This window comes from Dryobates pubescens, chromosome 10 (assembly GCF_014839835.1).
Source record: "Dryobates pubescens isolate bDryPub1 chromosome 10, bDryPub1.pri, whole genome shotgun sequence".
NCBI classification, from domain to species: Eukaryota; Metazoa; Chordata; class Aves; order Piciformes; family Picidae; genus Dryobates; species Dryobates pubescens.
Genome location: NC_071621.1, coordinates 28,170,955 through 28,198,030, shown reverse-complemented (window position 1 = coordinate 28,198,030; position 27,076 = coordinate 28,170,955). Strand labels below are relative to the sequence as shown.

Here is a 27,076-nt window from a genome sequence, read left to right as displayed (position 1 = left end):
TCAGCACAAGGTGAGCACCTGTATAACATTTGGAAACCCCCTGGCAAAGTTGTTCATGAGACAGTAATAAGGAGATAGATCCACTCAATAGGCTAATATTCTGTCCTTCAGAACTAGGGTAAGGGAAGGAATGGAAAACAGTGTGATCAGTTTTTCAAAGGAGGGTTGTTACACTAAGGATATTTAAAGAAATTGCATTTGGTTTTTCCTTAATGATCTGGAAAAAAACCCACCACCCACACCACATTAAAAAACCCCAAAGTGATATTGAAATGGTAAAAGTTAGAGTTAACAGATATAAGGGAAGCAGCCAGAAAAGCTGGAGGGCATCTGTAATTTAGACATTAAATGTACTGAGCTTGTAAGTTTAACGATCCTCTGTCATAATGAAGCAGGAAGGCAACATTCAATGCAAGAAGAAAGAGAAGCAAAAGCAGGAGGGAATATTCTTTTTATTTAACACTGAAAAAGAGCTCTTTTCAACTACTGAAAAGACCTGTCCAGGTGAAATATTTAGTAAGAGATAGAAAATATTTAATCCTTTATAGGGGTAATGAAAACATCTAAGTTAATCCATAAAAGACAGTCTTCACACAAAATTGCAAATTGAAACAATGTCCCCACCAAATACGTTAGTGTGAATTCCACCCTTTAACTGCCTCCAGTTACATTTTGCCTATGACAGAGACAGACAAGATTCTGGATTAAAGTTACACAGTGCAGACAAATTATTCTGCTGTTCTCCAGACCATTATATACCCCAATAGTGCTGTTCTCCAGACCACTATATACCCCTGAAAAATGGGTAATGCAGCCTGACAATACAAATGTCTGGCAACCCTTCTGTGGCAGTAACTTGGACATCTTCAGGCACCTTCTTCAGGTTGTTAGAAGACAAGGTTTAAGGCAGCTTTGCAATTACCTTCATTAGGAGGGGAGGAATCCCAAGAACCACAGATTCAAAGGGACTATCAGGAATCTAGACTCACGATCACAAAGACCTGTGCACCAGGGGAGGTTTAGGCTGGAGGTTAGGAAGAAATTCTACACAGAGAGAGTGATTGCCCATTGGAATGGGCTGCCCAGGGAGGTGGTGGAGTCACCATCATTGGAGGTGTTTAGGAGGAGACTTGATAGAGTGCTTGGTTGCACAGTTTAGTTGATTAGGTGGGTTGGATAATAGGTTGGATGTAATGATCTTGAAGGTCTCTTCCAACCTGGTCTATTCTATTCTATTCCATTCTATTCTATTCTGTTCTGTTCTGTTCTGTTCTGTTCTATTCTAGTGCAGCATAACTCAGAGAGGCCTAGAGAAGGCATCTCATAACATCGTTTAGCCTTAGACAACAGACTTAATGCATCTGGGTCCCGGGACCTTCTAAGCCTGCTTTCCCATCCCAGAGAGATATTTTAAGCTAGGGTCAGAAGCAGTGGCAAAGCCACCCAAGGCTCAGGTATGGGGCTCACTGAGTATGTTCAGAAAACGAAGGCATTCCATATGCATGCATCTGTTTGTTTTTGGTTTTGTTTTGCTGCTGCCTTTTAAATTTTTTTTTCTTTGAAGTGAGAAATTTTAAGCATGAATGCTCACAGGTAACTGATCTATCTACACAGAATTATCCGTTTCCTCACACCATGGGGAAAACATTTTTCTCATAAACATAACTTGCACAGAAGGCAAAGGCCATAATCTACTATATTAATTACATCTGTAAAGAACTTTTCCTGTAATAAACCAGTACCATCTAAGCATTTCAGCTACATTACCCTTCACATCCTGAGGAAGTTAAAAACCAGTGACTAAAATCTGTTCTACTTGCATCGTAAGCAATATGGCAAGACTCTTTTACTACTAAAGGTGACATACATTTCCCATTAACAGATCTCATTTTCCATTGCTCATAACTTTGTCATATTTGAATCACTAAGGTTGAAATTTTCCATTTCCAGTGTCTCACTCAGGCTGTTGTGGTATTTGAGAATTTGCACCAAAACTGTTTAAGACTAAAAAAAAACCCACAAAACAACAAAATAAAACCTCCTCATGGTCTAAAGCATATAAAGCCAAATAAAGAAAGAAATAACAGCCCTTCTATTGGTGATTTTTAGTACTTTTGTGTGTACTTTTGGCATCTCTAGTTATGTAACAAAGCCTTAAAAGCGCTTTAAAAGTCAAGAGCATGGCCATATTCCAGAGGGTGCCCTTTGCAATTGAGATGTTAGGTGTTGCAGGAAGAGAGCAGTTATGAAAGCAAGTTCAATAGAATAGAATAGAATAGAATAGAATAGAATAGAATAGAATAGAATAGAATAGAATAGAATAGAATAGAATAGAATAGAATTGAATTGAATTGAATTGAATTGAATTGAATTGAATTGAATTGAATTGAAATGAATTGAAATGAATTGACCAAGTTGGAAAAGATCTTTGAGATCATCGAGTCCAACCTATCATCCAACACTATCTCATCAACTAAACCATCACACCAAGTGCCCCATCCAGTCTCTTCCTAAACACCTCCAGGGATGGTGACTTCACCACCTCCCTGGGCAGTCCATTCCAATGGCCAATCACTCTTTCTGTGAAGAACTTCTTCCTAACCAGTGCTGAGTGCAGGGGCAGAATGACCTCCCTGCTCCTACTGGCCACACTGCTCCTGATGCAGGCCAGGACTTAAACGTCCCCCGGCACAGCTTGAGACAGTGTCCTCTCGTTCTGTTGGTGGTTGCCTGGGAGAAGAGATCAACTGTCACCTGGCTACAACCTCCCTTCAGGTAGTTGCAGACAGCAAGAAGGTCTGCCCTGAGCCTCCTCTTCTCCAGGCTAAGCAACCCCAGCTCCCTCAGCCTCTCCTCATGGGGCTTGTGCTCCAAACCCCTCACCAGCTTTGTTGCCCTTCTGTGGACACGTTCCAGCAACTCAGCATCTTTCCTAAACTGAGGGGCCCTATGGAAGTGAAGAAACAGGGGCAGAGGGACAGAAAGTGAACAAGAGTTGAAGATTCTTGCACACTGCTATTTAATTAAGACCCGATCAAAGTAAAAAATATACTGAAACCGTTCAACAAATACATACCAAAAGAGGTTGCTTTTAGCCTTATTATAAAAGCAGTGTGGATGACATGTCCTAACTAACAGCACCTTTTCTTCTGAAGGCAAAGATGTCAAAGGGCAATGCAAGGCACGCAGAAAGACATTTAGTGTCACCATAGGAACCATTTTGCAAGAGTGTGTAGGAGCAAAATAGACTGAGTGATGGAAGCGTTCAGTGAAAAAAAGAAACAACCAGCCAGCCACAAAAAAAAAAATTCCACAAACAAACAAAAATTCACACAACCAGGAAATATGTTTAAACCAAACAAACAGAAACACACAAAGAAAAAAAAAAATGCAACCACACACCTTGAAATGTAAAAGCTACAATCTCCTACAACTGGAAGACAGTTGAATATCTCTGTGGTGCCAGAGACACAGGTAAATCAAGATTGGAATGAAAGCATGGATCAATTCAATGTAAAGACACTGACGATGTGGAGTGAAATACACAGTTATCACAGGAGAGATTATAAAGCAATCCAGAGGACTACACAGTGGTGCCATGGTTTAGTAGTCATAAGGTCTTGGGTGACAGGTTGGACGTGATGATCTTTGAGGTCTCTTCCTTATTGATTCTATGATCCTACGAAGGTGGGGGAAAGCCCCACCATTTCTATTGGCCTCATCATGTCATCTGAGACATCTTTTACCTTAATGAAAGCTGCCCAGGGCACAGCCATTCATATTTCATGTCTTATAAGGGAGTTCATCAGGACCTGTATTTCTGTGGTTTATGAGTACTTTTGAGACTTGCAGCACAAAACCAAATGCACACAAGCTAGCAATAAATATATCTGAAGAGGGAACCAGAGAATGTCTCCACCCACCAGAAGAGTAACGTATTGGGAGAGTCCTGCAAATGGGGAAACTGGTGGCAAAATAAAATCTAACTGATTTAAAATGGAACTTGATCATTTTATGAAAAAGTTGTCTGTGGTCACAGGAAATTGACCCCCTGAGGGTCCTATAAATATGCACTGTACTGAGATTATAATGAAGAACAGGCAACATAAAGTGAAAAATTCATTTTAGCAGAGGCAGAAGTACTGAAGAAATAGAAAAACTGTTAGAATTAAATGGAAAACAGAAACACCTAGAACGCTGGAGAAGGAGTAAATTACAGACTGCTATAATAAGACTACATAAAGGTACTAAAATAGTTGAATATAGCCAAAAGGTTGAAGAAATTAATTGAACACAGTGCTACAATCTTTTATATATGTTACTTACTCACCTCATAGCTGCAAGCAAATAACTTAGTCTTTCCAAATTACTTCTTTGTTAAGCACAAATGGGTCTAATGCCTATTTTACTAGACAGAGCTGATCTGAAAAGTAGCTAATGCTTCTAATGTGTCCCATCAGTCTCTAACATGCTACAGATCGACTCTAAAACAAAATTCCAGATTTGAAAAGGAAGTATGAGGTTTCTTAAAAGTTGTCTTTCCTCCATGAAAAGAGACATTACTTAAATGTTAAACACAACTTAAATCATAAAGATTTCCATGGAAAGGGTGCCAAATCTCTCATCTGCTGGAAAGAAAAAAGGGAAAACACTTACTACATCTTTGCAGCCAAGAAGGCCAATGGCATCCTGGCATGCATCAAGAATAGTGTGGCCAGCAGGAGCAGGAAAGTCATTCTGCCCCTGTATTCAGCACTGGTTAGGACACACCTTGAGTACTATGTCCAGTTCTGAGCCCCTCAAATTAAGAAGGACATTGAGACACTTGAACGAGTCCAGAGAAGGGCAAGGAGGCTGGGGAAAGGTCTGGAGCATAAGCCCTACAAGGAGAGGCTGAGGGAGCTGGGGTTGTTTAGCCTGGAGAAGAGGAGAATCAGGGGAGATCTTATTGCTGTCTACAACTACCTGAAGGGTGGTTGTAGCCAGGAGGGGCTTGGTCTCTTCTCCCAGGCAACCAGCACCAGAACAAGAGGACCAAGCTGCACCAGTGGAAGTTTAGGCTCAAGGTGAGGAGAAAGTTCTTCACAGAGAGAGTCATTAGCCATTGGAATGGGCTGCCCAGGAGTTGGTTGAGTCACTGTTCCTGGAGGTGTTGAAGAGGGGATTGGACATGGCACTAGGTGCCATGGTTTAGTAGTCATGGGGTCTTGGATGATGGGTTGGACTTGATGATGTCATCTTTTCCAACCTGGTCTATTCTATTCTATTCTTCTCTATGTTACCACTTTACACCTGTGCTTCCTCATTTTAACACTGCCTTACAACAGAAGTATTTTCTGATAACTCATTTAAGTCTTACAGATTTAAAATAAAATAAATAAAGCTTACTAGGTGTAATATGATAATATTTTCTTAGATATTCTTAAGGATGTTTTATTGGAAGGACTTTTTACTGTCCCAGCAAATGGCCAGTCGACTGAATCTGAGAACAAGCTATAAATGGCTTGGACTGTGAAAATTCTATCAGAACTGCTGGCTTGGCCTTATGTCAACACACAGCATGGCTTATCATGTGATGTTGCCTTTAGCCAACAACTTCTTCATACCAAAACAGAGAAAATATTTTGTTCTTATTGGGTATCTGAAATGGCCAAACACATCAACTTGCTCAAACCCCAGTAACATATTTATTGCTAATGCTTCCCCCCTGTGAAAGAAGATTAAGAGATCATTTTACAATAATATTATTAATACAGTTAAAAGTAGGAAAATTCTGATTTTCCAAATAGCAATAGTGGTATAATCAAAATATATAGTGATGACTTTATATATGTGTTTCTGTTCACTTGGCAGGAATCTTTAAAGTAGAAGATGGAAACCCTTCAATGTGATAAATCAACCAAATTCATACTTTTCAAGATTAAGTACATTGGTGGATTATCAACAGTATTGCCCTGCATAAATAAAAACATGCTTCTTCACCTCTTCTTTTCACACTCCTGTGCAAAGCAGGTATGAAATGCTGCCACATATCTGGGTTTTCTCTCTCAAACAATATGCAAGGTAACAGAAAATCAGGCTTTCTGAATTACAATTTGATTTTAGTTTTACAGTATGATGCTTCTCTAATTCCAGCAATAGGCTACTTGAAGCAATACATTTGTATCTCTTTTCACCTTTAGCTAAGATCCTGCTTCTTTATAGTAATTTGTACAAATCTTGTTGAATTCAGTGGAGACAGGACTTCTCATGAAGATCAGCCTCAGCTAAACATGATTGCACTGAGCACTTGTGCAAGTGCAGTACTAAGTGCAAGATTCAGATAGATAAGACACAGGCATCCTGGCCTGTATCAGGAACAGGGTGGCCAGCAGGAGCAGGGAGGTCATTCTGCCCCTGTACTCAGCACTGGTTAGGCCACACCTCGAGTCCTGTGTCCAGTTCTGGGCCCTCAGTTTAGGAAAGATGCTGAGCTGCTGGAACATGTCCAGAGAAGGGCAACAAAGCTGGTGAGGGGTATGGAGCACAAGCCCTATGAGGAGAGACTGAGGGAGCTGGGGTTGCTTAGCCTGGAGAAGAGGAGGCTCAGGGCAGACCTTATTGCTGTCTACAATTACCTGAAGGGAGGTTGTAGCCAGGTGGGGGCTGGTCTCTTCTCCCAGGCAACCAGCACAAGAACAAGAGGAGAGAGTCTCAAACTGCACCAGGGGAGGTTAGATTAGATGCTGTTGGATGATAAATCGGACTCGATGATCTCAAAGGTCTCTTCCAACCTGGTCTGGTCTATTCTATTCTATTCTATTCTATTCTATTCTATTCTATTCTATTCTATTTGGTGATCTCAGCCTCTTCTTTGTCTATGTAAGAACTAATTTGTTTCCTATTGTGTTTTAGCTTTTCTCAAATCCCAGTTTTTGACAAATGCATATCTGTAACAAACATATTAACAGTAAAGGGGCCCCAGTAATTAGGGCACTCAGGTAAACTTTTCAGAATTTTTCTGGTCCCAGTTTCAGACAATTCTTCCCCTTCTGCTCCCCCAGGAGAGGTTATTTTAAATCTAGATCACTTTCATGAACAAGAACAGAGAGTTATATTATTAGGTTCTCCTCACAGATCTACAGTAGCAGATTGACAAACACCTTTTACTGATATGTTTCTTCAAAGGGAATGAAATTAAACTCATTTCTCAGTCTTCTGCTAAAGGGAAGACAAGTTTACTCAAGTCCTTTATAATCTGCTGTGGGATATCAGTCCTGCTCAACAGAATGCCTTATTTCTTTTCCTTTTCTCTAGCTGAAGTGGAAAAGCATCAGATTGCTGTTAGGTAGATTACTACCTACAAATTCCAATGCTTAACGAATTACACAGGTAAAGATCTGTTAAGCTTAAACTTCCAGGTGCTTTTTTAAAATGATTAATACAGTACTTCTTTCAAAGAACTAAGCCTCATGCTTTTTAATCTATGCAGGAATCAGAAACTGTCTCTTTTTTTAATTCCATAACATGTTATCAAATACTGATCATCTGCACAACTCACCAGCAGACACAAATCACAGACACAGGCAAATATCCTAAACATGACAGTGACTCTCCAGCTTGTTAGAAAAGGGAATCTGTTTTTCCTCTGCTTGTAATCCTTCTGCCTCCCCAGTCATGTGAGAAAGCTCTGTTTGAACAGCAACCACTTATACTTGCTGTATAATACACCACAGAAAACAATTAACTGAGGGAAGCATAAGACCATCTTAGGTAGCTATGCATTTCTGACATATGTTTGAATGTTGCATAGCCTGGAAAAGTGCTACAGTACAGTTTCTTTTCAGAAAAGGACCCCAAGTAGGAAAGTACCCACATGTCTGCTCAAAGAAGCCTCATGAGTACCCACCACTGTGAAGACTATTTACAAGGGTAAAAATTTGCAGTAGTGTGTGTCCATTTATTTGGATGACTCGCTGCCACAATTGTTTTCAATCAGCAGGCTAACACAGCTAAAGTGTTGAGGCTTCTGTATGGACTGTCTGGTTCATATTTGTGAACAAGTTTCAGAGCATGCAAGCAACTCACAGGGGGTTGTAAAAGTGACCCAGCCTTGGATTTCCTTGAGGCTCTATTTGTGCAGAGACAACCCAAGGGGACCTGTGTAGATAGCTCAGCCCTGAGTTGTCCATAAGCCGTAGACCAAACACAGCAGTGCTGCATCATTCAGAGAACTGAAATCTGAGCTGAGCCTTGAAATCCTTCAACAAATAATACACCCTGAGTCTCAATTCAAAACACTACTCAGTTGCCCAAGAAAGTAAGATAAAGGGAAACTGGGGGATTTCAGCATTGCTTTCAGCCAACAACCCTTTGTATCTAGACAATCCTAAGATCAGTAAAAGAGAAGCACAAAGAAAGGCACACAAGTGACCCCACTCTATGGATAAAGAAAGATAAGGAGAAACTCCATTACACTGCCAGAGATAAGTATTCCAGACAGTATAATCCACTCAGGTATAGTCTTGCCCACAGTCATATAAAGCAGGGCATAAAAGCCCTAAGATTAGGGCTTGGAATTGGGGGTCACCTCTCCAGAACTACATCTTGCCCATATGACAACCTTTCCCCCTCAGTCAGGACAGCAACCAAGGCCTCTTTCGTGGGACTGAGAAGGGTAAGTGTATATTTAGCACACTCTAAGTTTGTAACCTCAGGTGATTACCTAACACATGTATAATGTTTAGCAGGCAGTATAGGTTGTTCTATTGTATTCTTGCTTTAAATTGTAACAGTGCATTCTTCCATTCTGAGAGAGTAGCATATTAGACCTGTGAGTGAAGTTCAAATTAATCATTTGCTTGGGGCTTGCAGTTAAAACTGTAAGCAAATCACAGATAAATTGGTTTCTTGAACCTTGCAGTCTAGCCCCTTTTCATCACAGCTTCTCAGTGAATCCACTAGGCAAGGACCTGAAGACCCTGACCCTGAAGCTGAAGAACCACAGCTGTGCTTTGTCCAGGAAGCACACTGCACAAGAAAGTCTTGCCCATGGAGTGGGGAACTCGGCTTCTCTGGCTCCATACTGCTCATGAAACACAGATAAACTGAAGGTGAGTATAGACAAAGAGAACAGAAGGTGGCCAACAAACAGAGGAACGTGTTCAAAAATAAGTCATAGGGGTTATCAAAAGGAAGTCCTTCTCTTGATAAATTCTTTTGCTTAGGGGTCCTTGCATTTGTCATATCCTTGCTAAAGTCATTAAACAATGGGCCCAGAGGACCTACTTCCAACCCCTAGCATTCTATGATTCTGTGATTCTATGATTCTGCATTTTATGGGCCTCTTCAGGGTGCAGCAAAGCACCAGGAGGAAGCAAGGTGGCTCAAGCACACCTGTGTGTTTCTCTCATGGCAAAAGCAGGTAGAAATCACTAGGAAAAGTAAGGGCAGTGACATTCATTAAAATAGTAACGGAGGATATGTCATAAATTCAATCATAAATGGCTATGTTATATGCAGGATTGCAGCAAAATGAGCTTAAACTGCAAACTGAACATAGTTCTGTGTTCAGCCATGATACACTAGGATGTTCTTTATAGTATGATTTTGTAAGACAACATCTGCATTAAGATATTACCAGCTTTAGAATCACAGAATCAATAAGATTGGAAAAGACCTCAGAGATCGTCAAGTCCAGCAGGTTACCCGACACCTCATGACTAACTAAACACTTTTAATATATCTATTTTTATTAAAATGAGACAAAATCTTGGATCTGTCCTATTTTCTTAAGTCATTTCTTGGTCAAACTCTCCTTGACTTCACAGAGGATTTATATCCACACCCAACAGTTACTCAGAGCAGCATCTGACAGCTTCACTGTAAGATCAGTTAGTGAAAAGAGCCTGGAGTTTGGCTAATAAATAGCCATTTGTGGCTGAAAACAAATTCAGAAATAAACATTCTGGGAGGTGTTCAATCCACCCTTTCACCTCTTCCTTTTGCAGAGATGGAATCTGGCATGAGTGGAAAACAACGTGTTAGTCACTTCTTGTTATTAATTCACTGGTACCTTCGTGGGCATTTCCCACAATTAATACTACAATCTCCACTTCTTCGGTGATTACAGGAATGAGCCTTTAAAATGTCAAACAAATTAACACATACAAAAATAAAAAGCTTATACAATTTTGAAGTCTAAAACTGTTGAATGATACATCAACTTTATAGAATTAAAAAAAAAACCCACACCAGATAATTGTGATTGTGTCCCAATTAACTCAAAAAAATGCAGCAACACAGTACTGACGAAGTTAATGACTCCTATTCAGAAATAAAAGTCCAATTCCCTGAACACACCATATGGACAGCTTCTGTTACCACAGGAGTTTCATGCTCAAGACATTTGTAGGAGCAGTCACTAAACATATTTTCTGCATTTAATGTCAAATTAGAGTTTATTTTGCTCTTCTTACTCAAAATAAATCCCTTATCCCCAAAGTAATCCTGTTGAAACTGGGCTGATGGGAACTCCTAAGAAAAATCAAGAAGTAACATTTTCTTTATCATGAGAAAACATGTCAGGTTTTGGTCCCACAGTATCTGGATGATTGGCTTAGTTTAGAATTGTGACTTGATTTACGCTATCAGTTAGGGGTCAGGAGGTCCTGACCGCAGCCACTGACACTTCTCTTCACCTTTGTACTCTCAGGCACACCTCCCTACACCACTACACACAGACTGGATGGCTTTTTATTGTTAAGAGTTGTTTCAGAATATTCTACTAACAAAATCTGGAATTTCTGGACAGTGCAAGCAATGGGCTGCTGGGATGGTCCTTCAAGTTGCACTAGTCCAGTATGGTACACTGGCGTGTTCATAGAATACATAGAATAAACCAGGTTAGAAGAGACCTTCAAGATCATTGCGTCCAACCCATCAACCAATCCAACACCACCCAAACAACTAACCCATGGCACCAAGCACCCCATCATCATGTTCAGGGTGCCCGTATATGATTCTATGACATCATGGGAAAAAACAGAATCAGAGCAAGTCAGTCAGTTATTTTTAAATACTGTTTATGGATTTGTCAGTGTTATTCCCATGTCCCCAGAACTCTCTATGGAGTTCCCCATTACCCAGAATGGTTCCAAAACCCTTTCAGGACCCTCTGATGCTGCTGAGCATAGCTAGGAAACCTCTCAGATGTTTCTGCATTTTTGGCTGACATAAAATATTCTCAGCTATTTTATCCCCATATTCCCAGGAACAAATGCCAGAAACTGAACGTTCAAGACACAGAACAGAAGTTATCCAGTAACTGAATTTGAAGCCTTCCTGAGCAAAAAGAAAACAGACTGAATCAGCAGTCCACTGAGACGAGTGAGAAAATTTGATGCCCTTTTAATGATATGTTGGATTCTTCCTTCACATGAAAACTAAACATTGAATGTCTGCACACCACCAATGCCATAGACAACATTTTCTGTTTTACTTTTCATTTTAGATTAAAAATAAAATACAATTTAATGAAGCTGAAAAATGAAAGCTCTTTCAATATGAAATATCGCCTTTAATATTTGCTAAATACTGGTGATTTCCCCACAGGTTTCAAGTGGATCTGAAACAAACATAGCCACTTCTGGTCTTTTCTCGGTAACTCTTCTTTATTGGCATAACAGAACTCTGGGAAGAGGGGATCTCTTTGCTCCTTTTGCCAGGTGCAGTGTCCATGGAGGCATAAAGTGCTCTGACAGAGGAGTTATCCAAAAGCCTGCACTGCAAAGGACTCTGAGCCACAGCAAGCACAGTCAAGAATAATGCCCAGGCTCTGTTAATCCATTCAAACATTCCCTCTGCTGGATGCCTCTGAGGTAACAAAACAGAGAGCACCAAGGGCTTTATAAAATATTGCAACATTTTTTCTTAGATTTAAGCTAAACCATTCTAATTAATTTAGAATTCACTGAGCATTCCCCACAGAAGTTTTACACTAATACAAGTCATCAGTCTGTGCTCTATCTTATAAGATCAATTCTAATATCATCCTTTCCTAAGCAAAGTGATGAAGAAAAAGAGAACCTGCTTGACAACTGAAATCTTTGTAGGAGGAAAGACTAAAAGATAAATTTAAGCTGCAAAAGTCATCAGCATCAGTGGAAGGAAAGGACAGTACTGAATCCCCTAATTCACACTGCCTGTCTGTTTGGGGGCATATGTCCCAGTGTCACTGATCTTCTGCTCTCAAAGTGAATCAAAACAACAGAATGTGCCAAGGTGTTGCAGAGAAGCCTACTCCCATCACACACAGAACAAAAGTAAAGTTAGTCTGGACAGTTTTCTTCTTTCTTCCTCAAGACATAGGGCATGAGATAGGCAACCACCAACAGAACAAGAGGACACAGTCTCAAGCTGCACCAGGGGAGGTTTAGGCTCGAGGTGAGGAAGAAGTTCTTCACAGAAAGAGTGATTGGCCATTAGAATGGGCTGCCTAGGGAGGTGGTGGAATCACCATTACTGGAAGTGTTTAAGAGACAGGATGGGGTGCTTGGTGCCATGGTTTAGTTGATTAGATGGTGTTGGGTGATGGGTTGGACTTGATGCTCTTGAAGGTCTTTTCCAACCTGGTTTATTCTATTCTATTCTATTCTATTCTAATGACTGCTTTTGTTTTGTGACAGATGTATTAGTGCTTCAACAGCCACAACTGAAGGACTCCAGGGTTACCCCAGTTCAAGTATCTTTGCCGATGTAAATACCTGCTTAAGGCATGGATGCATTAATAGATTGCTTGCTAATGATTTTACTTCAACCATCCCAAGGGAAAAACAGCTCTTTACTGACATCACACCTATTCAGATTAGAGGACTGTGATGCCATGAACAGCATGGGCACTCAAAAACTCACCTAAGCAAATGAGGAAGAGGACAAAATGTACTGTGAATAACCAATACTTAATTTCAGTTACCAGAAGAGAGGTAGGGAAAAAAAAAGATCCCTGAAAATCAAAAACTTGTTATGCCTGAGTACTCTCATTAAGTAATGTAAAAATTAATGAAATGTGGGATTTTTTTCTAGTCATAACATACCATAATTCAGAAACTCATTCAAAACTTTTCAATGAAATAAAGATGGATATTTTCATGTGCAAACAGCTTCCTTATCATAAAACACGAATGAAGTCAAGTTGCTTTAATAGCCACTTGACTCAACAGTCAAGGGAGCTTTTAGTCTTTAGATTGCTGCTCTTCTTCAGTCCTACCACTCTGAATGTTTTTTAAATTACATTTTCATTGACCTACCTTGAAGAAGAAATATTAGAAATTGTGGGCTACTTTCACATTGTTGTTAAAGGTCACTGATACACAACCATGAGATAAGAAAGCTGTGTCATTTATTGTTTCTTACAATCCACCATGGTCTCTAGAAGCAGTCAAGGCAGCCAATTCAATTCATCTTGAACACCACCAAAGTCCAAACACATTTTGACAAGCAAATAGGTGGGATATTGGCATTAGCAGAAACAGAAGGCAGTTTGATTCTGAAAGCTGCAGGAGCTTGCAAAGCAATGGGAGCTTAATGGCAAAGAGTAACTGTGAATAATTAGGCCTGAGGTGAGGAGAAAATTCTTCACAGAAAGAGTAATAGGGCATTGGAATGTGCTGTCCAGGGAGGTGATGGAGTCACCATCCCTGGAGGTGTTCAAAAAGTGATTGGATGTGGCACTTGAAGCCATGGTTTAGTTGGTCATGAGGTGTTGGGTGACAGGTTGGACTTGATGATCTCTGAGGTCTTTTCCAACCTTACTGATTCTATGACTCTATGAAATCAGTTCTGGGAAAAATTAGAATGCCTAGATCATAAGTGACAGATGTCCTTCATGCTAGAATGACTTTCAGGCCACTTCATTTTAATTTTCTTAGGAGAGGAGGTAAAATACAGTTATAGAGCAAAATATGTCAAGATAGAGTGTGGCTGGTTATAAATTAGCCTGCCAAAGTCAGGACTGTTCTTTTCACTCAGTTGGTCCAGAATAAAAATTAAAGGTAGCAGATACAGAATAAACTCTCAGTATAAAAAAAAGGTAAAGCTTTATTTTTGTATTGTTTCCAGTGGTCAAGAAACACAACACTGAAGTCCTTTGCTGAAGCAATGGGTAAGCAGGCTTCCTCACCACCTGCTCCAGTCCACACACAACATACCCACAGACCTGGCTGAAAGTGGCCACCAACCAGAGAGATGTCTCACCTTCACAGTTACTTCTAGTAAACAGTGAACCTATGTCCACAGGACGTCACAGAAGCTGACAGCATGCACTTCCCCCAGTTCAAAAGGTGCTACAGGAAACTAGAGGAGCCATCCTGCAGGAGCTATGCAGTGGCATACTGCATGCCACTACAAGAGGATGCACTTTCACTCTGGGAGACCTAAAAAGCTGGGAGTGTTTACCAAGTAAAAACCATTGCAGGCTGAAAACATTTTCTTACATTTTTCATTGTCTATTGGTCACTGTGAGAGTCAGCAAGTTTAAGCTCAAGGTGAGGAGAAAGTTCTTCACTGAGAGAGTCGTTAGCCATTGGAATGTGCTGCCCAGGGAGGTGGTGGAGTCACCATCCCTGGAGGTGTTCAAGAGGGGACTGGATGTGGCACTTGGTGCCATAGTTTAGTTATGAGGTCTGTGGTGACAGGTTGGACTTGATGATCTTTGAGATGTCTTCCAACCTTGGTGATTCTGTGATTCTCAGACTTCTGATCTGATCATACACAGCAAACACATAGCTGAGTGACTGAAAGTAAGTATGAGAGATGGCACTTCCTCATACCAAGGAAGAAAGACTTGATGAGTAACCCCACAGTTAAAACAAAACAATGAAACTGAACAGGGGGGAAACCCACTGTCTTCCACTGAATCAACCCACATTTTAAAATGAACAGTTGTTTATTACTCAGAATTTTTAAAATCTGCCTATTTATTACATGCCTATCTATACATTTTAGAGTCCAGCTTCCCAGATACAGATGGGTTTCAATCTCGGGTTTGGACTGTATCACAGTATCACAGTATACTGTGATACAGTGTACTGTATATATGACTGCTTTGTTTTACACTATTTTGCATTTAGCCAAATCAGTACACTGGGACAAATTCTGGCTGGTGCAATCCAGCTCACCTAACACAACACTTGTCCTCTCCACTGACAACACATGAGGTGCTGGCTCAGGTAGTCTGCACAATCAGTAGAGTTACAAAAACCTGACACTACCATTTTGAAGGATGCTTTATCATTACAGAGCTATTGTTTCTAGAAAATCTGAATGATGCAGTGCTAGAGGCTGGGGACAGAGTGGCTGGACAGTAGCCAGGCAGAAAGGGACCTGGGGATACTGGCTGACAGTAGGCTAAACATGAGCCAGCAGTGTGCCCAGGTGGCCAAGAAGGCCAATGGCATCCTGGCCTGCATCAGGTATAGTGTGGCCAGCAGGAAAAGGGAAGTCATTCTGCCCTGGTTAGGCCACATCTTGAGTACTGTGTCAAGTTCTGGGCCCCTCACTTTAAGAAGGACATTGAGATACTTGAATGTGTCCACAGAAGGGCAATGAAGCTGGTGAGATGTCTTGAGCACAAGCCCTATGAGGAGAGGCTGAGGGAGATGGTGGTGTTTAGCCTGGAGAAGAGAAGGCTCGGGGGAGATCTTATTGCTGTCTACAACTACATGAAAGGAGGTTGTAGCCAGGTGAGGGTTGGTCTCTTCTCCCAGGCAACCAGCATCAGAACAAAAGGACACAGTCTCAAGCTGTGCCAGGGGAGGTTTCGGCTCGAGGTGAGGAGAAATTTCTTCACAGAAAGAGTAATTGGCCATTGGAATGTGCTGCCCAGGGAGGTGGTGGAGTCACCGTCCCTGGAGTGGTTCAAGAAAGGATTTGATGTGGCACTTGAAGCCATGGTTTATTTAGTCATGGGGTTTTTCCCAATCTGGTTGATTCTATGATATTTTAAATATTGTGTTATAACATAACAATACCTTTTCCTAATAGAATGTATTTTATATCTAGAAGTATCAAATGAAACATTTTTTCACAACAGAAGTGAGTTATTTACAGGATACATTTTGTCAAACTCCTGGGGACGGTGTGTTTTTAATAAAATGGCATATTCAAAGAGAACACATTGCAGCAGAAAATTAGGGCCACCTTCAGCAATGCAGTTTTAAGTGCCAACTTTATTCTAAGACAAGTTCTCTAAATTAAAGAGTTCACAAGCCTAACAGTAGGTAAATGGCCAGTGAGTATCATTATAAACAGTGATTTGTTTCAAAGGTGGAAAAGGGTTGTAAGTCTGAGCAAGAGGCAGCAGTAGAAAGAAAACAGAGCTGCATACTATCTGGCAGGGAAGCAAGTAATTTCTTTCATGATTCACTTTCAACTTTCTTGCCAGCTTCATGTCAAGCCAGTTTCAGAAAGACATCTACAGTGCTGGCAGGACTCATCTTGTCAATCCATGCACCAAGAGTCTGGATTGAGGCCCCAGGGATGCAGTGGGTCCCTGCAAGGGCAACCTCATCCGCCCAGCACTGATGGCATAGGAGTGGCATGTGAGGAGAATGTTAGCCAGGAGAGGAAAACCTGGAGAATCAGATTTTGTCTTCCTATTAAGCCAACAAGTGAAGTAGCTCCAGGCTCCTTACTGTCAAGGAGGCAAGTACATACACCACACCACAGATGGCAAGTAGCTTCCCCTGGCCCTTGACCAGGGGGGTCCTTGTGCTGTTTATTAATTGTAAATAGCTGTAAATATTGTAAATACTGTATATTTTGTACATATTCATTGTATTCCATTGTAGATTGTAGTTTTGCCTGTAAATACAGCTTTCATTTGTTTCCATCTGGGCTGGTCTGGCAAAGTTAATGTTGGCGGGGAAATTTCAACCCACCACAAGGAGGTACTAAAGGACGTGAGCATGACAACAGTATTGCCATGCCATCCCTCTCAAAATCTATGCAAGCAAGATAACCACAAGCTCTGAATCTGTGGAACTTTTCATTTTGGAAAACCAGGAATACCTAGCAAAATGCATCATGTGCTGACCTGCATTTAACCACTCACAAAGCTTCATTTAAGTACGCACAAACAGAAACTTTTGGAAAGTGCTTATAAAACGGATGAGTCAGAAGAAAATACCTCTTCGGCTCAACTGACATTCCTAAATGCCTAATTCACATGCCTGCAGCGCACATTTCACTCAGTTCCCTGCACTTCACCATCACCTTTTCCCTCTTACTTGCACCTTAGTCTTCAAGACACTGTTTGTCTCTTAACTGCTGGCAGACAAAGGAATACCTTTACTGCCATTCTCTTTTACCTGCTTCTCAAGAAAATCTCAATTGCTGCCAGAGGGCTACTGCTGACACTTGCTCAGTCTGACTGCAGACAGAGAGGGCTGCTCTCCTGAGTGTACACACACTGCTGACTCAGTTCACTAAGCACCTGTAATGACACATGGCACAAAACAGCAATGATGCAAGGATGCATGCAGAGCTGCACAGCTTGATGGTACAGAACAAGTTTTTGAAATTAAGAGTTGTTTCCCACCATGGCTGCTCAAACCGGCCTCCAGCAAGCTCCACTCCCTGCTACCTCTCCTATGATCAAACAAGCTGTGAGATCTGCCCAGGTAAGAGAATGTTTTGTTTGTGAAACTTGCAATTAGATAGGGGGGAGGGGAAAAGTGTTAAAAGCCTCTCTGCCCCAAGGAAACCTTTTCAGAGTGATTTAGAGCAGATTCATGAAGAGTAGAAGATGGCTGAAGGGCTGTGACTGTTCCAGGGCAGAGGAAGGTGCCTTAAAGAGGCTCTGAGGAAAGAAGGAGCATGGAACAAGCCTCTTTTAGAGGAGAAATGATTGTGCTTGAAAGGTAGCTCAGAGCCAACACCTCCACGCTTTTCACACATTTCCATAATTAAAAGCTGGAGTGACTTTGAGGACAGATTCTGACAAATAGGGTTTAAGCAGGTTGAATTACGTTGAGAAGCACTAGTTTGCTTCTTTGGGGGGAACGTGCTGTTTCTAGGGGAAAATGCAGCATAAATGTGTTTGTTGGTGCCAAAGAGCAGTGCTGAAGAGGAGCTGGAAACATTGCTGCTGTCAGAAGTGGTGATATTTTAAAAAGAACCCAGAATTTGATATGCAGTTACTACAGGAGTCCTTCTGAAACTCTGTCCCAGTGTAGGTAGCAGAACAGAGATGGAGTTTTTCAAGCTATATCCAGACCACCTAAAACTGTAAATGTGACACCTATAGGTATAAGTTAGGTGTCTACATATCCAGTGTCACTGGGATTGGCTATTCTTGGATGCTACTTCTTAAAAATCCTGAGAATCAGTAATTCCATCACTTAAAGCAGCAGTAGTTTCAAGCTACCTATACAAAGTATTTCAACATAAGCATAAAGTCCAAAGATGCATAAAAAGCTGAAAGCCAACTTCACACCAAAAAGCTTTCCCGTAATTGAAGGATATGCAATGACACAAACTTCAACCAATGTTTGGAAACATCCGGTCTATAAGACACCCAACCCACCCTGAATATACTGAACTCAACACAGAGTTAACTAGATAAGGTAGCTCTCTTCTAAAACACTGAGGAAAGAGGCAGTGTAAGGTGGCAAGTGCCAGCTTAAATGAGTGGAAAGCACTGAAACTGGCTTAAGTGATACTTAGTGCCACTCTGAGCTCTGGTTCCCTTGAGTGCAAGGTGAGAGATAAGAAGAGACACAGAGAAAAGCAGGGTATTGAAACAGGGAAGTAGTATATAACAAAGTGGCAGTGTGAACCCTGCAGTAAGAGTCTTTAAGAAACCATACTGAAAGCTGTTCCCTAGTAAATGGCTTGGTAACTATTATTATCATGGTAATCTTGCTGGAGTGAAAGATCTGGGCATTTTCTAAAATTCCTCAGCCCTTTGATTTCAGATGCACTACTCAGCTCCACAGCACAGAATATTCTGAATGGCAGTGTCACAATTTGCTACAACATCACAAGCAAAGCTTATAAATTATTTAGGAGTACCACTTAGCCCCTGTTTGCAAGGCATAAAAGAGCCTTCCAGAGTACACAGGACTTGAGCTCCTTCTCTCTGAATAGATAATCCTCTCCCACAGCACACATATACAGGCATCACCTTCCAAATGAATGTTCTTACCTTATCTTTATTTTCAGAGTCAGAATCCTCAAGTTTGGTTCGAATGACAAAGGGAGTAGATAATCTCAGGAGCACTCGTTCAAATGTGGCACTGATTTTAGGAGAAACTATGTCGAAGCAGTCTTGGAATTTCAGAGTTTTATGAGTGTCACATCTGAGCTGCTTCCTAAGACCTTCTCCAAGCTGGAGAACGAGCATGTTTGGATCAAACATCAGGTGAAAGGGGAAAGCTCTGCAGAAGGTGTTGATGCTAATCCTCAGGTCTAATGGAGACTGGGAAGTTCCTGGTGGAAGAGCTTTTGTGATATTTGCATTTTCATGCTCTTTGATAAGGAAAGTCAGACAACTGCAGTTACCTGGGTTCGTCTCCTCTGAACACAATTTATCATTCGTGACCTGCTCTACTTCCACTTCCAAGTGGTAAATCTTCTTTGCTGCTGCCTTTATCATTCCCATCATTGCAAATCCCACAATCTGATGTGGGTTAAAGTAATGAAGCATGAGATTGCCTTCAGGGAGCTCTTTGCATAGGAAAGAAGGGGATTCCAGGGTGGCCTGTCTTCCAAATGAAGTTCTAATGTGCTCCAGCAAAGCATCGAAGCCATTGAAGAAGTCTTGAAGAGTCCCACCTACAGCTCGAAGAACTCTTTCATTCTCATCAAAGCAGATATTGAAGAATTCCTCCCCAAACTTTTCTTGCATTTCCTCAAGCTTCAAACCTATAAGAGGAGATACTGATATTAACAACACAGTATTTCTACTGTGTCACATTTTCCCCTTGTTTCTCTGCTTGCCAGGTATTTTTCCAAGTGAGAGTAGGTTTTTCCACTGGATACTTACCCATAAGACTTCTGCTTTTTCTGGTAGTTGGGAATAAATCTAGAAGTCATTTTTGCCTGTAATTTCAAATCCTCATGCTTCCATCTTGCTGTCCCAGACAGCTGCTTGTGGGACTTACACTTGCCTGCTCCCTTTTCCCTGCTGGAAGCCAGGAGACTTTGTAATTTCCCTGAGTTCTGCATGTCACATGCAGTCCACTGTGTGAACACCCTCAGCCACTGGTGACCTAACTATAAACAAGGCTTCTGCTTTACAGCTCCTCTGTTCTCTGTCTCTTTGAGGGATCCAGTTTTTACCAGCTTGAAAAATAAGCTACTGGAAATCAAATCAGGCTTTTGGCTTTCAGTAAGCAGTCAGATGACACTTTAGTAGATGGACAAGAGGGGTCATGGGTTTTAGGGAGAGGGGGGTTGGACAAAATACTTTTCTCATTATAGCTATTGGGCACTGCCAGGAGATACATAGGAATAATTACCATATTGCCTGCAAAAGAGAGAAAAGGCTTTCAGTTTTAGGTTTCTACACTCACCCATCTCTAAAAAATCTGCCTTTCAGAGCAACCTAAAGTGACAGTACACGGGACAGCTCTGCGATTTCTCACAACATCACTTCAAATCTCCATTACAGAAATTCAAAAGGTCTTGATTTACAGAGGTGGTTAAGGTTGGTATCACTGAAGGGATGAAAAATTGTCAGTGATGGAAGCCCCTGGATACAAATGTTTATCAAATCCTACTCCAATTTTTCATTTACCACTTTAACAGTAACTTACAAAAAGTAATTATGGTGTTTATACATTTTTCTCTGTCTTATTTTAGGGGAAACTTGCTGTGTTAATTTTCATCTGTATCTAATCCCTATAACATAAACCTACAAAATTAATTGGATATTGTTTGCATTGTTCTAAGAGATAAGGGATGAAAAAGAAATATGAATCAGCTGTAGGTGAATAACAAACATCCAGCAAGTTCTCAAATTAAGTTTATATAGGAATTAACAAAACAGCTCCTTCAGTGCATTGAAAGGAAATCAAATCACATTTCAGTCAACTAGTCAAACACCTTTAAATTTATCTTGAACTCTAACAGAAATAAAGGGCAGTTGTTTATTTCTGAAGGGCACAACAGTCTTTCATTTGAGTATGTATTCAACGTGCTTTACGACACTGATAAGATGCCAGTGGATCACTGAACTTCTCACTGTTTGTTTAGATCTCTTACAGGGTTTTAAATTTAGAAGAACAGTGAGACTGGTGACTTTCATGCCCAAGAGTTATAATAATAATGACCAGAAGTCATCCTGTGTGTGTTGTTTGCAGACAACCACCTTTGAGCATCTCAGAACAGCATCCGAACTGGCACACAGGCATAGTTGTAACGATCTACATTCACAAGGCACACTTGAGCATTCCACAGCTTTACACACTGCCTGCAATGACAGATTTGTTTGACCCTTCATCAGGATTAATAGCAGATGAAAATGTGTAAAATTACATGTATATAAACAGGACGACATGACAAAGCATATTTTATAAAAGAAGTAATAGTAATAATTTGGGAAAGTTCATTCAAATGCCATTACTCATAATCAAATTTGGTCACGAAACTAGCTTATTGTAAAAATATTCCCAGGGCCTTTTATGACCACAGATGGTCAGATCCATGGCTAAGCCAAAAGAAAGTACCTCTGGTACACAATGGCCCCTACTATCCTGACTCAGAAAACAGTGTGCCAATTCCTGACTCATTAGGGCTACATCTGCATAACATAGTATTGTAATGCTGTCCGTTAACCCCAAAAGAATTCAATCCTCGTCCACACCAATAACATTGTCATAACTGGGCATTAATAGCAAGGAGCTAGGAAATTACCACATTCATATGCATGCACAAACACAAATGCATACTTTTAAACCTCCTTGTTCTGCAGAGCGAACTGTGAGTAGATTTAGAATTGCGTAGAAGTGCACAGTTTGAGCAGGGGCACCCAAAGCCGTAAGACTGCAGATGCCCCAACAGGACACTATCAGAACCCCCTGGGCTACTCATACAAAAGACCAAATGCTGTTACATAGATATGTAACACAGAATCATAGAATCAATACAGTTGGAAGAGATCTCAAAGATCATCAAGTCCAACCTGGCACCCAACACCTCATGACTACTAAACCATGGCTTCAAGTGCAACGTCCAGTCACCTCTGGAACACCTCCAGGGATGGTGACTCCACCACCTCCCTGGGCAGCACATTCCAACGGCTAACAACTCTCTCAGTGAAGAACTTTCTCCTCACCTCCAGCCTAAACTTCCCCTGGTGCAGCTTGAGACTGCATCCTCTTGTTCTGGTGCTGGTTGCCTGGGAGAAGAGACCAACCCCCATCTGGCCACAACCTCCTTTCAGGTAGACAGCAATAAGGTCTCTGAGCCTCCTCTTCTCCAGGCTAAACAAACCCAGCTCCCCTCAGCCTCTCCTCATAGGGCTTGTGCTCGAGGCCTCTCCCCAGCCTCATTGCCCTTCTCTGGAGACATTCAAGAGTCTCAATGTCCTTCTTAAACTGAGGGGCCCAGAACTGGACACAGAACTCAAGGTGCAGCCTAACCAGTCCTCAGCACAGGGGCACAATGACTTCCCTGCTCCTGCTGGCCATACTATTCTTGATGCATGCCAGGATGCCATTGGCCTTCTTGGTCACCTGGGCACACATGCCACAAAGCTGCCCAAAATGTTAGCATAGGTGAGCTGTCTTCAAAGTATGCAATAAAATTAGAGTAAAAGTCAGTTGCCCTGGCACTACTAATTGAAAATAAGGTATGGAGAACTGACCACTTGTGTACTTTACATATGTAAGTCATATGTATGTATGTAAAGGGAGTCGTATCTTGGTAATCAGCCTAAGGCTTTGCTGATTATCTTAGCTTGGTCTTGTCATCTGCCCTAGAGGGCTGGCTGTTCTATCTGGATGCAATCTACTGACTCCAAGTAACATGAATTATAGTATGATACCCAGGTCAATGACCTGGCTCAAAGACATGCCACTGCTTTAAAAAGTATTTTCTCTTTGCATCGAGTTACACAAAGTACCAGTAGAAAATTAGATTCACTCAGAAGAGAAAATTGGGTATGCCTAAGCTTGATCAAATTGCTGGTCTGTCTTTGCTGGCAATTTACTCTCTCTAATAACAGATACAAGGAGACATTGAGAAAATGAAACTAAGTCAAACAACCTTTAAAACAAACAAGTATAATATACCTATCAGGAAAACTTCTTCTGAAGCCTTACCAGTAAGAGGCAATTTTTTGCGTGAAGCATGATGGGTCTTCAACCTAAAAGTCTCTATTTTAATTCCTATTATACAAACACATGCAAAATAGTTTTTTGCTGTATTTCTACAAAGCTCCTGGCTTCCATGATGTGCCTGTATATTTTCATGGATTTATTCTTGCCTCTCCTACTGAAACAAATGATGAATGGAAGTACACACTTACCTAACACTGATACGTATTTCATCACATAACCTTGTAATTTACTGCCACATAAAGGATACCTATCTTTTTACTATCTTCTGTGGACCTTCTCCCTACCCCTTTCTGTATCTAGTTAGCTTTCAAGAGACAACAGAGATGACCATCATCATCACAGTCAAGGGATATGTCAGACTGTATCAGAGCAGCTGCTCTGAAATCATAGAATCATAGAATCAACAAGGTTGGAAAGACCTCAAAGATTATCAAGTCCAACCTGTCACCCAAGACCTCATCCCTACTAGACCATGGCATCAAGTGGCATGTCCAGTCCCCTCTTGAACACCTCCAGGGATGGCGACTCCACCACCTCCCTGGGCAGCACATTCCAATGACTCACAACTCTCTGTGAAGAACTTTCTCCTCATCTCATGCCTATATTTCCCCAGGCGCAGCGTGAGACTGTGTCCTTTTGTTCCGTTGGTGGTTTCCTGGGAGAAGAGACCAACCTCCTCCTGCCTACAACCACCCTTCAGGTAGTTGTGGACAGCAATAAACTCTCCCCAGAGCCTCCTCTTCTCCAGGCTAAGCAAGCCCAGCTCCCTCAGTCTCTCCTCATAGGGCTTGTGCTCCAAACCACTCACCAGCTTTGTTGCCCTCCTCTCTGTTCCAGGAAGTCAACATCTTTCCTAAACAGAGGGGCCCAGAACTGGACACAGTACTCAATGTGTGGCCTAACCAGTGCTGAGCACAGGGGGAGCATCTCAGGAGCATTTGGTCTCAGGCTCTGGAGAAAAACTGTAAGATATGACGGAAAAACGTGGTTTTGAGGAAGCTCTTGCCTAACGCTTATTCACTGAATCAATGGAAGCACCCAAACCAGGAGAGAGTTTTATCACATATAGAAAAACCTACATGTTAAAAAAAATTCAAATCCCAGAACTCATTGTTTCTCTAATGCATGCTTTACTACACTTGAGGACTTCCACAGGCTAAATGTCAGCTTCCAAAATTACATTCAGTATGATTTCCAATTCCAATGTATTCAGTATTTCCTTTGCTATTTAGTTTGAGAAAACAAATAAAACCTTCAAAATAATCTTCTTTATAATCTTCAGGTTATATATCTGCATAAACAGTCTCATCTTCTCATGCTTGTCTCACATTAAATTCCTTCTCTACGTCTTCATTTTGTTTTCATTTTGATTTTGCAGTGAAATAATTCAAATCGGAGATGGCACTGAATATGTGAGCCAACTGTTCATCAAAATTCCTTCATGAAAAACTGGCATTTCCATTTTTTCCTCTATGAACCTCTAATCAAAAGTTTCATTCAGCAGGATGAAAAAATGCAATATATGAGATCTGTATACGTGCCCAGCACTTACAAATGCAGAGGCCACAGCAATCTCATATTGCCCTGACAAACACAGAGCTTCCTAATGGGCATTAGTGTCATAGTATAGTATCATAGTATCAGTCAGGGTTGGAAGGGACCACAAGGATCACCTAGTTCCAACCCCCCTGCCATGGGCAGGGACACCCCACACTACATCAGGCTGGCCAGAGCCTCGTCCAGCCTGGTCTTAAACACCTCCAGGGATGGCACCCCAACCACCTCTCTGGACAACCCATTCCAGGGCTTCACCACTCTCATGGTGAAGAACTTCCTCCTCGCATCCAGCCTGATTAGCTTGCAATTGGTAAGTAGGAAAAGGTCTTCTTTAACTTCACTTCATTAAATGGTAGTGATACAAAATAAAACAGAATGCTCTCTGCTGTTACCCAAGCAAAGAAATTTGTTAATTTGAGCTTCTGCTATTTACCAACTTTCTGCTAATAATGAAATTCATAAAATTCATCAGTTTCAACTTGCTTTCTTCTTGGAAAGTGATCTATGCTCCTACCACTTAATTAACGAGGATAAATCACAAGTCCTGACTCCAAAAGATTTTTTTCCTTAGTTGTGTCTTTTGATTGTTTTTTCTAATAATGCCAGTTTTATTATAGCCCAAGCTGGAGAGAAATTAAATATGCACATTGTAGAAGAAAACTGAGACAGAGCAACCATAGAACAAAAATATTGCTGTGGGCCATCACTACAAAGTACTTTTAGGATCTGTGGCAAAAGTACTCTACCAGGTCTACTTTGAAAGTACATCTTTGATCAAAGTTATTTACAGAAGAGATCCTATACTTGTGATCCAGATCCAAAATTACCAAAGTCTTTAAGCACAACCTAGAAGTTGCATTGCTGTCTGCAACTACATGAAGGGAGGGTGCAGCTAGGTGGGGGTTGGTCTCTTCTCCCAGGCAATCACCAACAGAACAAGAGGACACAGTTTCAAGCTGCACCAGGGGAGGTTTAGGCTGGATTTTAGGAAGTTCTTCACAGAAGGAGTGATTGGCCATTGGAATGGGCTGCTCAGGGAGGTGGTGGAGTCACCATCACTGGAGGTGCTTAAGAGGAGACTGGATGGGGTACTTGGTGCCATGGGTTAGTTGATTAGTGTTGGATGATGGGTTGGACTTGATGATCTTGAAGGTATTTTCCCACCTGGTTAATTCCATTCTATTCTATTCCATTCTATTCTATTCTATTACAAATTAAGTATTTCACTGAACTCAAGCAGAAATAGATGACTGTGCTGTAATAACATGCAAGTAGAAGATCTTTATTAATTTTCTTTTCAGCAGTTCCTGTAAACTGCAAACTCACCACAAAACATCAAGGAACTAATAAAGTATTTCTAAGTATTTAGTACACTGCCAAGTAGAGAATTGAGATAGGAATCTGTTCCCATAAAGAAAATCACAAGTCATAGGCTCTTCAAAAACAAACATAATTATGAATTATGTGATAAATACATAATTCATAGGGCATACAGAGGCAGTCTAGAAGTCCAGTTCTTTCTTGTAGTAAATCATGAAGACAATGGTTGCAGAGTGGCCAACATCTGACTCCCCTGGCATAGAAAAATATCTTTCTTTTTTTTCCTGGGACACCCATTAAGAATCTATATAAATGTCAAACGTTACAGGAATGAGACAATTCAATACGCAATTCCAGAACTCATACAGTGGACAGCAGCAGAATTTGCCACCTTCAGTTACAGAAAGCATCTCTTAAATGGCTTTGGGATTACCAGATTTTTGGGATAAATAACATCTTTTCCTTAAACAACCTTTTGGAAAGAAAGCCAGGTGGCAGTTCAGAATTCCAAAGCATAACTTAAGATGGTGAGAAAGCAACATTTATTCTCTCAGGAATAAAGGTTTTGATGTGTACAAATGCTGATGAAATATCAGATGAAGCATTTGCCTTGTAAGTCAACTTAACACCAGTATCTATTGTAGAAATGGCTTTGATCTTACTTCATTATGAAGGTGATATTATATCATCCTGGGAATTCACATAGGATTTTTATATTACCCTTTTTAGCATTTTAAACAATTACAGTAAGATCACTTACTGCATTTGCATATGGTTTTGAGAGAACTGTAAAATCTGCACTACACTTTGCTTACAGGGGCCTAGAGGACCTGCATCTCTTTCAAACTTTCACAAAATCTGGCTTAAAATAATTTCTC

The 27,076-nt window shown here is 41.0% G+C and overlaps 1 protein-coding gene across 2 annotated transcripts in view; it reads right to left on the bottom strand.

Moving 5' to 3' along the window:
- GUCY1A2 (guanylate cyclase 1 soluble subunit alpha 2) overlaps positions 1-27,076 on the bottom strand; it is a 155,553-nt gene that overhangs the window by 102,859 nt on the left and 25,618 nt on the right. For both annotated transcript variants that reach the window (XM_054164504.1, XM_054164505.1), the window contains exon 4: positions 19,184-19,902. In XM_054164504.1, the coding sequence (XP_054020479.1) occupies positions 19,184-19,902 (719 nt within the window). The remainder of the gene's footprint in view (positions 1-19,183; positions 19,903-27,076) is intronic.